Raw genomic sequence first — 12,869 nt, forward strand, 5'->3', positions numbered from 1 at the left:
CTATTGCAAAGGAAAAAAAAAAAAAGAAAAAAATATTAACCTTCACTTCGATCGGCCTAAAAAGAAAAAAATGTATCCCAAGAGCGTACTAAAACCGTCTAATTTTTGGAGGGAATGATCTGAACTTAAAATATAAATTATTTTCCTTCGACATTAATCACCTAGTAATATTACATGAATCCCAAAACTTCAAATAGGAAATGAATCCCAAAACTTCAAATAGGAAAAAAATCACTCGAGACGATCTTTTACACGAGGGAATAATTGTATAGTGTTCTCCCGAGGGAGCATAGTATATGAATGAGACTTTCCTATGAGTGCGTGCTCCTAATAAAATTGAAAGAATGTTAAATAATTGGTCCCTTAGGATGATTGATACATTTCCAAGGATAAAACTAAAAGGACAAAAGATGTACACCCCCTTTCTAAATTTATTATCGAAATAATCCCTGGTCCCATAAAATGCCATGAAACCCTCTAAATTAGACAAAAGGGTGGGGTTTGTATACGGATGCATCCGTACGTCTAGCGGTAAGATGCACCTTCAAATGTTATCGTCGTATATAATTTTGATATAAAATGTTTTTAAGATTATTTTAAAATTTATTTTTATATCTAATTATAGAACTCTAAATTTAAAAAATGGTTAAAATCAAGTAGATCTATAAACACATGAAAATCTTGAAAATGGACGGTGTATATAATATGTTGTACAATGCATTATTTTTTCGACTTACAATCATTTTATTTTTTATAGTCATACATCTCGATGTCGAGATGATCAATCAAACGGTTTTTCAACATTAAAACTATATTTTTCGATGGGTTTTTGAGAGGCATCCATAGTTCTACATTATAAGGTAGCATCCTTGTATGAACTTTTTTTTAGAAAAAAACCATTAATCCATTCTTTAGCCTTTTCATGGTCTAAATAATAGAGTTTGTTATTTTTTTTTTTACCCTAATAACTTCATCATAAAAATCGTGTTTATGGTGCCTTTTTGAACTTACCTGTGAGAAAGCTTTCTATGTTCCCTTGCAACATAGGAGTTCTATCTTGCCCCTATCATCCAGCCGTCTATTTTTTATCAAGAGAGCCATTCACCGTTTGATCTTAGATTCGACGTCTCAAAGTATTTTATTTTTAATTTTTTAATACAATTATTCTGAATATGAAATTTAGTACGTGCCATCTTTTCATTGAGATGCATCTACAAAAAAATATTAATAATAATTTTTTTTGATAAAAAATAATAATCAAAATACCTCTTCAAATTTTCAAAAGTATTTTAGTCATTTTATTTTATTAATTTTTTTTTTATATTTTGCGAGTTTAATAGAGGAACAGAAGTTCAAAATTTAGTATCAAAACAGTTTATAGAAAAAAAAAAACAATAAAACAGTATAGAAACGTTGAATAGGGCAATCTTAACCTTCCATTAAAAAATAGACGGTTGGATAAAAAGAAGGATGGAACGTTTATGCAGCAGGGGGAATATAGAAAGCTTTCCCCTTACTTACTAGGGTGCCAGGACTCATAACTTCTCTCTCCTCTACTGGCTTCGTCAAGCCCGTTCTCTCTCCCCTATCAAAGCGCCTTTTATCTCTCTCTGCAAGCCGAGCCCCTCTGCATCGCCAATGCTTTTACTCTCTCTCTAGTTTAAGCCCGTTGAAGACATCTCAAGTACGTCCAGTAATTCTACTTTTCATCTTTGTTTATTACCCTCATTTACTTTTTGCGATTCTTACTCGTCTACATGTACAACAAAAAAAATACAAACAAAATATGGAAGTGAACAAGGGGGATTTGGAGTTTGGAAGGGGCGGGAAGGGAGGGTTTCGATTTTTTTTTTCTTTTTTGGGTTGTGATAGAGAGAGAGAGAGTTTTCAGTGCAGATATGATAGAGTCATTTTTCTTAATCTTCTTTTTTTTTTCATTGTTTACAATTAATCTTCATCTTTATTACTTTTCTTCCTCTTTATTCATTTTCATTTTTCTTTGTTACTTTCAATTTAATCTCGGAGCTATGATTTTTTTTTTAACATAGTACTTGAAATTATGCTATGATTTTTTGAATAAAATGTATGGAATGGATTATATGAGAAATTATGTTCTGATTTTTGTGATTATTACTTTGTAGTTGATTCGCGTTCTATGCAATATTTTCAATAGAGAGCTTTGATGCCTATCACGTCTTGTGGATATGGCGAAGTGATCATTCGGTGCTTCATTGGTACCGACAAAGTGGATTTACAATGGTAATAAGACTTGAAGATAAATTTTAACAATTTTATGATTGAGTAGCCATGTAATTCCATTTCGCTTGAATTGTTAGAAGCTCATAAATCCGATGGGTGATAAATTTTAGTAAATATGAACGTTGCCCATTCTTTGGAATTTAGTAATAACTAAATAAAACAATAAAAACATAGATAATTTATAAATATTTTTCAAGACATGAAGTAGTTATCAAACACAAAAACCCATAACTTCTTAACATTTTAGCATATTATCAAACACAGAAACCCATAACTTCTTACCGTAACTTCTTTCTTCCCAGCAAAGAGTAACTTTCAATTTATAGTTCATGAACTTGCTTCCCGTTATCAAACTGGCCCATGAGGTTAATGAGATGAGAGAGTTAAGCATTCAGGGAAGCTGCTAGAGAGAGGCAGGAAGATGCTTACAGGTGAGGAAAAAAGAGAGAGAAAGAAAGCATTTCAAAAATTTAGATAATAGAGTGTTTAAAAAAAAGAAATAAAAGAAATAAATTCTATAATTTGGACGATAGAAAAGGAAAGAAGGGATCAAATATCTTTTTTTTGTTCAACTTGGAGGTTCTATGGGATATTTATAGGATTAAGGGGTTATTTGATATTATCATTCTAGAATGGTTCGTGTCTTTTTGATATATATATAAAAAAAGATGAAGTTTCTATATGGCCTATAGGCTTTATAGAATTAAAATAAAGCTCATTTATAAACTACTTTTGGCGACAAAAATCTCCATGATGGATCAAAATCAATTTCCAACACCGACAATTAATTTAAAACTCAAAAAATGGTTCAAATCTTACATAATTATGAATACTTAATTTTAGGTTGAAATAGACGGTCAAGATGATTTGTTAATACACAATTTTTAGGCCTAAAATAATTTTTTTTTTTCACAACCGATATGCTTAGATGATCGATGTAAAGGTTTTTTTATGCTTGAATTATAATTTTTTTATGAATTTTGAGATGAGGCTTTACTTATTTTGATACTATCGATCTAAAGGTTTTTCAATGCTTGAATTGTAATTTTTTTTATGAATTATAAGGTGAGGCTTTAGTTATTTTGATAGGAGTGAAGCCCTATGGAACCATTTTTCATAAAAAAAAATCTAATTCAAGTGCTGGTTTCATAGAATAAAAGAGAATGCCGACTAGCTTTACGAGTGACACAGTGACACTAAGGTGGCGTTTGATAACTGTGTAACAGGACATCTCCCTCTTCGTCGAGCCTCCCTTCCCTCCGTTCTCTCTCTCTCACCCCCTGCGAGCCAGAGCACTAACCTCTCAATCAGTGAGTTATATGCATATTTTATTTTTTATGTTATACTAATTTAGGTTTTCGATCCTCTCACGATTTTTTTAGGAAACCATGAAAAAATATTACGGCTTTTGTTATTTTTCTTTTTTGTAAATCTGCCCTAAAAAAATTTAGGGCTTTCTTAAAGTTTCTCTGTTGTAAATCTCCTGGATTTTATTCTGTTTTCAGGTTTCTTGCTCCATTTGTTTTCATACACAAGTGAACAAGATAATCTGATTTATTTCATTGATTCATAATATTTGATGACCCAAATGCATGTAAAAAATAAGCACCCTTGATTTCTATATTTATGTATTGGTAATTCTAGTTTACTGATTCTAGAGAGCTATATTCATTCTTTATTTCGTGGCTTGAAATGGGAGCCATGAAATTTCAGTTTACAGTATGGAACTTTCATTTATTGCTACTGTCCCTCCATAAAGTTTTTTTTTTTATTGCTACTGTCCCTCCATAAAGTTTTTTTTTTTTTTCTTTTATTGTGGGTTGGATTTCCTCTGTTTATTTGGTGGTTTTGGTGATGTTTGGTACATAGCAAAGCTGAATTTTTCCCTCATTTCTTCAAAATGGATTGGATGAAAAATTTCTTTCCCTTTCTCTCTCAAACCTTTTCTTCATCTGCCGCAAGAGATAAAGAGAGAAGCAAAGTCGGCAAGAGGAGCAATTATAGAGCGAAAAGGCATGTTGTTTGAACTTTTCAGAGGGAAAGAATTGGGATCAATTTTGATTTTATCGGTTTTTAGATTGATTGAAGAGTTGGTTACAGTGAGAAAGACCGTGCTCATCCATAGGTCCTGGTGTGGCAATAATATGTTTTTTCCTCTCTAGGACTTAGTTGATTGTAGATTGCTGTGTGATTTTGTCACAGTAGAGAGAGAAATTGGACTTGTTTACTTTGAAAAATCAAGAGGACCGTTGTTGTAGGGGGGGTTAGACATAAATTCATGACTTTTTATATAGATGATTGAAGAGAAGAGTGTTGCAGTTTAGAAAGACTATGGTTGATTTGCTAATTTGAAGTTGAGAGCTTAGAGATTGTTTTTCTCTTTGTAAGGTTGTCAAAAAAGGAGAGAAAACATTAAGAGGCAAAGAAGGCATTCTGATGGCTTCTCTTCTTGCTCAGTAATTGAGTATCTCTCTCTCACTGTGAACAACCTTCCTCTCCAAAAAAGTTTAGAGAATGTTCTTTATTGAATGTGTATGTTCGTCACTACTTGGATGCATCCATACTGTCCTTTGGTATCTTCTATGATAGCTGGATCATTAGTTTGCTTGAAGTTGGGTTTGAATGGCTGAAATTGCTAGAAAGCTTACTTCAAATCAATATGTTCATCACTATTTGGATGCATCCATACTGTCCTTTGGTATCTTCTATGATATCTGGATCATTATTTTTCTTGAAGTTGGGTTTGAGTGGCTGAAATTGCTAGAAATCTTACTTCAAATTGACCTGAAAGCCCATTGTTTGCCTGGAGTTCACCTAGCATATAATTGTTGCTCGACTTATGTTCATTTCATCCATGAGAGCTTAGAAGCTTCGAGTGTATGTGATAGTATTGCTAGACTTATTTGAATTATGTCATTTGGTCATGTTATAAATCAGTGCTATGTTACATCAATACTATGGGTTGACATGCTTCTTCTGCATTAAGTTTATGAAGAATGAGTTTGTTAGCGTTCTTTCTTTGTTCATGGGTAAGGGAGCCAACATAGTAGTTAGGAATGAAAATGGTGTGGGCTCCCAATACTATATTCATATCATTTTATTTTTATTTCGTAATCTCATGTCCTCTTTTAATATCCTAATAAATTTGTGTTGAAGATACCATTTTCACAAGTGGATGTACTTATATATCTTTTGATAGTTAATTACAAGTAACCATATGAAACTAACAATGTACTTTTAATAGTTTACTAAACATTTGATTAATTAAGTTCGTTTTGTAAAATCATGCAAACTCTTTTAAAACAGTGGTTGCTTCCATGTAAGAACCTCTTATTAACAGGGAATTCTCAATTCTGAAATTTTTTTGTTGCATTCATTTTCTTCAAGGACCTAGTATTTCACATGATGCCTTTGCTACCTGTGCATTGAATGAAATTTTGATATTAAGAAAATCAATTTTGTTTCTTATTTATGTAAATATTGGTAGCATTAAAGGGGGTTCACACTTTTATGAAATCTCCACGCACAATTATTCCTTGAAACTATTTCCATGTTTGGTATTATATTGGATGAACGGAAGGAATGCTATTTTACTACAAAATGTTATTAAGAAACTGCATTTCGCATATCATATCAATGAAATACGTAATTAACAATATTACTGGCAGTTTTGAGCTTTCCCATTGCCAAACAGGTGAAATTACCAGCACCACTTCCAGCTTTCATCTTGCCAATTTTCACCTGCATCCCACAATCCAGAAAAGTCAGCGGCAGGGGTGATTCCCAAGGAGACTGTAGTGAAAGTTATCAAACACCACCTAAGCATTCATAGAGCGTTTAGAGAGTACAAGGATCACAGATCGTAACAGCAAAGAGAGAGAGAGATCCCAACATGGCCACCGGCATGCCATGGAAACTAGCGAGAACGCTAACTCCATTCTCACACTCTCTCTCCTCTCTCTACTTCCAAAGAGCAACAGTAAGCGGAACAGCAAAGGGCAAAGTTAAGGCCAAACCAGGCCAACCCCTCAAACGCGCCAAAATCCCTAAGAAAACGACCTCCAAACCCCAATCCCAAACCAAAGGAAGAGGAGGTGAAGCAGCTGAGAGAATCAACAAAATGGTGGATTCATGCCTTGATGCCCCAACCCCAATTCGGTTTCTCTCTCCTAAGGAGAGGCAAAGAGAGGCAGAGAGAGAAAAACTGGGGCTTATAAGCAAGGAGAGACAGAGAGAGATAGAAATGGCAAAACAAAGGAGAAAGGAAATGAAAGCAGAGATGACCATGGCTTTGGGGACTCCTGGTTTGGACCTCATATCTCTAGGGCTTGTTGATGAGAAGGATATACCAAAGTATGAGCTCACTGTTGAAGATGGGAGAAGATTGGCCAAAGAGTACAGTAGGCTTTTGATGAGGAGGCATAGGGCGAGGCAAGCGGCTGAGAGTACATTGCTTAGGTTGAAGAAGGAAGCAATTGAAGCTTTGCCTGAGCATTTGAGAGAGGCAGCTCTGGTTCCTGATCTTACCCCTTTTCCAGCGAATAGGTTCATGGCTACCCTCACTCCACCAATTGAGGGTTACATTGAGAAGGTGAAGGAGGCGGCAAAGAAGCTTATGGGGAAGGAGAAGCTCAGGTGATAAAGGTAAGATTTGGCACTCTCTCTCTCCCTCACTCTCTCAAAATGCAGTTCATTGAATTTCGAGCGTTTCATTTATGGATGCTTATGCTATGGTCTTCTCCTTCTTTATGGATGTGTTTTTTTATATTTGTGATGTTTAATTGTTGTTTTTATGCTATAGGAATCAGGCTTGAGCTTCATGTTAGTTGTTGACAATTGCAACTCTATGCAACAAGTTTGATACCTACTACTGAACCAACCAAAAACATGTTGATGTTTGTCTCTCTCTCTCTCTCTCTCTCTCACATAATATAGATTGTTGAGTTTTTTATATAACTCAAATATAGTTTATTGAATTTATTCTGTTTTAGTTTTGAATTCATGTTACCTGTCTCCATCTCAAGACTTTATTTTCTTAGTTTTAGTTTTTCAATGTTATGATTGTACTTTGATTTTGTTGATTTGAATTTGGATTGAGTCTTTTATTGTTCTAAGTTAAAATGGTTTACATCTAGTTGGGTATGAGTAGTGAAATAACTGAATCCTTTCTCCTCAACTACCATGTTTTTCCTAGTATTTTCATGTGAGAGTTCATATTTATAACACTCATGAACACAAACCTCTTCTTTGTAGCATGGATATATTTTGTGTGATAAAATACTCTAGGATATGATGTTCTGTCTTAAATGGTAAATCATCTCTCAACCAAGCATGGTTTTTGATGCTATGACTGTCTTTCACAATCGCAATTTATATGTTAACAGGTCAATGGGCTGCTAAAGCCAATACTAATGGATTTTTTCTTTGGATGTGTAATGCTAGTTGATGTGATTGACACCTTTTTTTACATAAAAGAATTTTTAGGATTCCTATGATATGAAAAGTCTGGGGAAGCAAGTTCTGGAGTTGAATGGACTCCTTCCTTTTTTTTTGATGGTGTTATGCAATCCTTCCTTTATTTGGTAAAGACATTCTTTGCTGTTCCACATGAATGAGGTTACTTATGAAGCATAATATGTGGAGTTGCTAACTCACTAAAATCTTCTTGGATGTTGGATAATAAACAAAGAGATCCAGTATTCCTCACGAGCTTTCTGAGAATTTGGATTCCTTCATTTGTCATGCTCGCTGCCATTTTGAGTTCAGTTCTTACTCTTGAGTCTTGAGACGATGAAACATCTCAGCCTCTTGTGAACGACTTAAATGGATAGTGCATGGTTTTCAAATTTCAGGACCATTATTTCACCTATCTCCAATTGCATGATGAAAGGGTCTTTTGAAAGGACTAAGGTAGCAGATGAAAGTTTCAGACTTGTGAAAGAAAAGGTGACTAGTGCTCCTATTCTGGCACTCCTAGATTTTGAGAAAAAATTTCCAATTAGAGTGTGGTGCTTTGCATGTGGGTATTGGCTGTCCTTACTAAGAAGGCAAGCCCATGGCCCTCTTCAATGAAAAGTTGAATGAATCAAAGGTTCGATATTCTGCTTACAATGTAGAATTTTATGAGATTGTGCAAGCCTTTTGGCATTGGAAGCTTTATCTTCTACAGAGGGAGTTTATCTTCTTTTGAGAACATGAAACCTTGAATTCTTAAATGCCTTGAAGAAATTGAATCGAACACATGCCAAATGGATTTCTTTATTGGCAGGAATCCTCTTTTATAATTCTTCATAAGATGGGCAGCCAAAACAAAGCTCCTGATGCATTAAGCAGAATGTCGTTTGCTTGGGGTTATTTCATATTTGGTGATTGAATATGAAATCTTCAACAATTATATGCTATTGACCCACATTTATGTAGAACTATTGATCAATGTCTACAGGGAAATAAGGTTCTTTGTTCGAACTTGGTGTTGCAGGATGATTTTCTTTTCAAAGGAAGTCAATTATGCATTCTTGAAGGTTCCCTGTGGATCAAAATTATTGTTGAGATGCACAACGGGGGTCTTGGGGCACATTTTGGATGAGACATGACCATCGCATTGGTGGAGAAAATTATTTTTGGCCTTGTCTTAAGTGGAATGTCAGTCAATTTGTAGAGAAGTGCATGATTTGTCAGCTATCTAATGGCCGATCTTTGAATATTGGATTGTACACCCCTCTTCCTATTCCCTACTAGCCCTTGGACTGACGTCTTCGTTGTTTTTCTGGTTGGACTTCCTAAGACTGCTAGATGCTGCGATTCTTTTTTTCCGTGGTAGATCGTGTTCCAAAGATTACATATTTTATTCCTTGAAAGGACGTTCTTGATGCCACATGTGCAGCTGATTTATTTGCAGCTGATTTATTTTTCAAGGTGATTTGGCTTCATGGAGTTCCTAAGACCATCACTTCATACCGAGATAGGAGGTTCGTGAGTCATATTTGATGACTCTTATGGAAAAAGTTAGGAACTCAGCTCCAGTACATTGCGTATCACCCTAAGATGGTGGTCAGAGAAAGGTTGTTAATAAGTATGGGGAATTTATTGAGGAGCCTTCCAGGAGTCCTTCATAGTGGGATCAGATTCTTCAAGCTAAATTTGCCTGTAATAGCATTGTCAATTGGTCCATAGGATGGTCACCTTTTGAGGTACTATATGGACCAACAAGAGAACAAGACATTGGACTCGTTCCTTTGTCAAAGGACGAACAAAACTATGGTGATGCATTGAAGCCTAGAGCTAAAAATCTTTAGTAGGTTCATAAACAAGTGCTAGAAAGGCCTCAAGAGAGCTATGACAAGTATAAGATCATGCTGACAGAAGTGCAAGGAGTTCAATGAAGGTGATTTGGTGATGGCATATTTTAGGTGAGAGCACTTTCCTGGTGGTACATGTCCAAAGTTAAAAATGCAAAAGATTTGGCGAATGCTATGTGCTTCAAAAGATTGACAAAAATGCATGCAAGATTGAACTTCCAGAGTGGTATAGGATCTCGCGTATCTGTAATATCTCCAATTTATATGAGTATCATGGAGAGCCCATTGATTGGTCTAATAAGGGTGAGGACTTTAAACTTTCCCTTAAACTGTCCCAAGCCGGGGTAAAGGAGGTTGGTTGTGTTAAGTAGGCAGCTAGTGTAAAATTTTGCCACATCTTATCATGAATCCTAAAACCAACCCTAAATAATTGGGATAGGCTTGGATGATGATGTGGAAAGCCCATTAATGCAGTGAATGTTGAGTGGATGGTGCATATATTTAAGTTGGTTGGTGAGTAGGTCCATAGAGTTCTTGACATTCTGATCATTACTACTTCTTGTTTTCTACAGTCAGCATTTGGTCAAATGGAAAGGCCAGCCTGATCAAAGAATTTGTGGATTTCAGAGGAGCTGAAGAAGATTGTTGCTGACGCATTGAAGAATTTAATGTATTGTTAGAACTCGAGGGAGATCTCTTTCTAACCAGTAGAGAATGATGCTGACTGACCATGCGCAAAAAACTTCACGACCAAGTTTGGACCTTCATTGTTATTTTTAGCCTAGTTTGCTGGCGAAATTGGCGTGGGCATTTGAATGTTTTTGGACTTGCATTGCTTTCAAATAGGATCATATTAGTTATTTTGAGATCGGAGCAAAGAGTAGCGACTTTTGAAGTTAATGTTTTTCTTTATGATTTTTAAGAACGAGTTTTTAGTTTCTTTCCTTGGGGGCAAAAATGTCAAATTTGGGTTCAATTTTGATTAGGAATTCTAACTACATTTGAATGAGAATTTGGTTTTTTTTTTTGTGCGTGTGTTTTGGTTTGGGTAGGGTATATAGTAAGGACTTCATTTGGAGTTGATTTTTCCTTCTAAGCACATTGTTTCTTTAGAATACTATTGAATTTGTGAAGCCATTGAAGCTAGGCCTATAGGCTTCCATTAATCTTTAGTCAGTGCATTTTTTCCCTTTGAGTTTTTTATTTTTTTTGGAGGATGGCATCAGTGCAAAGTTAGAACTTTTGAGGGATGCTCTAGAATTTAAAGGTTTTAAAATTAGCCAGACTAAGACAAAATAAATAGAATGTAAATTTAGTAATAATAGGAGTAGAAACGAGGAATTAGTTTAAGATTGATGGTCAAGAGGTACCTAATAGAGATTTTTGTCGATATCTTCGGTCGATATTCCAAGAGCATGGAGAGATTGAGAAAGATGTCACACATAGAATTAGAGATGTGCTTTTAGAGTCTTATGTGTTCGTCGCATACCAATGAAGCTGAAGGGAAAGTTCTATAGGACGGCTGTAGGGCCAATCATACTATATGAGATGGATTGTTGGGGGTATGTGTTTGAGATGAAAATTTGAGATGGATGAGTGGCAAGACAAGACATGATAGAATTCAGAACAAATACATCCGAGGAAACTTAAGGGTGACTTCAATAGACAATAAGTTGAGGGAAAGTAGACTTAGGTGTTCTAGCCATGTGTATGTTGACCAAGAACAACTCGTTGACCAAGAACAACGCCTATTAGGAGGGTTGATTTGGTTTAAATGGAAAGTTCTAAAAGGACAAGGAGAAGGTCTAAAAGGACATAGTTGGAAGGAGTGAGAAGTGATATGGTGACTCATGGTCTGATTGAGGGTCTGGCCTATGATAAGAGCAGAATAGAAGGACAATATTGTGTAGCCGACCCCAATTAGTCGGGCTAAGGATTGGATGATGACGACAATGATGATGATGGTTATTCAAATTTTCATTGAACACATGCTTCTCCCTGTTCAACTTTTTACAAGATATCCTTACTAATGGCCGAACAAGAAAAAAAATGGAAAACTTGTATTTTGGGTTTTCATCTTCTTTATAGTTCTATTATTGTTATTGTTGTTTCCGAGGGTTTCCTCTTAATGATACTCTTAAGAAATATTACTTGTGAAAATTATTCTATCGTTGTTGTTGTTGTTTATGAGGGTTGCCTCTTAATAATACTTAAGAAATCTTACTTGTTAAAAATTGTTCTATCTTTACAGACGTGGATGTGGGAAGCGTCATTTGCTAAACAATTTTGACCAGGCAGCTTGATACAATGAGAAGTCATTGTAGAGGATATATTAGCATTGCAATTTCTGATATTTATCGGCATGGAAAATCTTCTGTGCAAGGACAAGGTTGATACAGAAGTAGCGGCATGGTTTCCGACTATGTTTCATGAACTGTCGATTCTCTAAATGGCTTCTGACTATACTTTCATGGACTCTTCGATTTCACTTGATTCAACTTGTGTACAAGTCATTGTTTGTCTTCAATAAGAGTACAATACATCAAGAAGTCCCATTCTGGTCTTTTGTTTTGTTTTCATGTCTTTGCATCTATAGTTTTATTTATTTGTTTATTTATGTGCAGTGACATGCTGCACATCCCTGTGATTCTCTTTAACAATTGTATGCTTTTCTTTGTGCATTTCTAGTAAACCAGCTTGTTAGAATTCAGTAGCTTTCAGCATCTTCACTCCAGGGGTAATGGGGCATGACAGCTGAAACACCAACATTCAAGGTTCATCCTCCAGCTTAGTCATCCAAAGGGGTCAAAAAGTGGGGAACTGCCGAAATTTTACGTATGAAGTGTCGAAAAACACTACCCTTTCGAAGCCCTGCCCAACTCACACAACATTGAGCCCCCACCGTTGCCCTTCCTCCTCTTCCTCTTTCTTTGTTTAAAATTCTCACCGATTCTCTAACCCTTTTATCACTTTCTAGGCCAGCTTTTCCTAGTCATTTGTATGAATTGTGCTGCTTTTAGTATGTTCTGCCGTGGTTTTATGATAATGATTCTGGTCAGGTCTCTCTTTTGTGAATGTTTAGATAATGTATAGGCATTCGATCTTACCTTTCGTGGATTATGTTGCAATTGCTTTGTACTTGGGTTTTGTTTACGAGGTGAAATGAGAGGAGGGCATGGAAACCAAAACGAGAAATGTTCTGTGTATGAGCTCTTGAGAGAGAGAGAGAGAGAGAGAGAGAGAGAGATAGAGAGAGACAGAAGGGAAAGTATGGAGCCGCTCGCAGGGCTTAACAACGGGAGGTGTTTTTAC

General features: G+C 35.6%; 1 protein-coding gene across 8 annotated transcripts; it reads left to right on the forward strand.

The window, feature by feature from the left end:
- The first annotated feature begins 1,488 nt into the window (after positions 1 to 1,488).
- On the forward strand, positions 1,489 to 12,110 carry LOC18423463 (uncharacterized). 8 transcript variants are annotated; one of them, XM_088874428.1, is made up of 5 exons: positions 1,521 to 1,684; positions 2,142 to 2,259; positions 3,486 to 3,569; positions 5,928 to 6,903; positions 11,809 to 12,110. In XM_088874428.1, the coding sequence occupies exon 4, from the start codon at positions 6,152 to 6,154 to the stop codon at positions 6,896 to 6,898; it is 747 nt and encodes a 248-aa protein (XP_088730554.1). In that variant the 5' UTR covers positions 1,521 to 1,684; positions 2,142 to 2,259; positions 3,486 to 3,569; positions 5,928 to 6,151; the 3' UTR covers positions 6,899 to 6,903; positions 11,809 to 12,110. The 8 variants fall into 8 exon arrangements, 6 of the variants coding, with proteins under 6 accessions (XP_011627022.2, XP_088730554.1, XP_020530427.2 ...); XM_020674768.2 differs by having other exon boundaries at positions 5,954 to 6,903; XM_011628720.3 differs by lacking the exon at positions 2,142 to 2,259 and having other exon boundaries at positions 1,489 to 1,684; positions 5,954 to 6,903.
- The last annotated feature ends 759 nt before the right edge of the window (positions 12,111 to 12,869 follow it).

Source organism: Amborella trichopoda, chromosome 8, assembly GCF_054954075.1.
Source record: "Amborella trichopoda isolate Santa Cruz 75 chromosome 8, AtrichopodaSantaCruz75HAP2 v2.0, whole genome shotgun sequence".
Taxonomy (NCBI): Eukaryota; Viridiplantae; Streptophyta; class Magnoliopsida; order Amborellales; family Amborellaceae; genus Amborella; species Amborella trichopoda.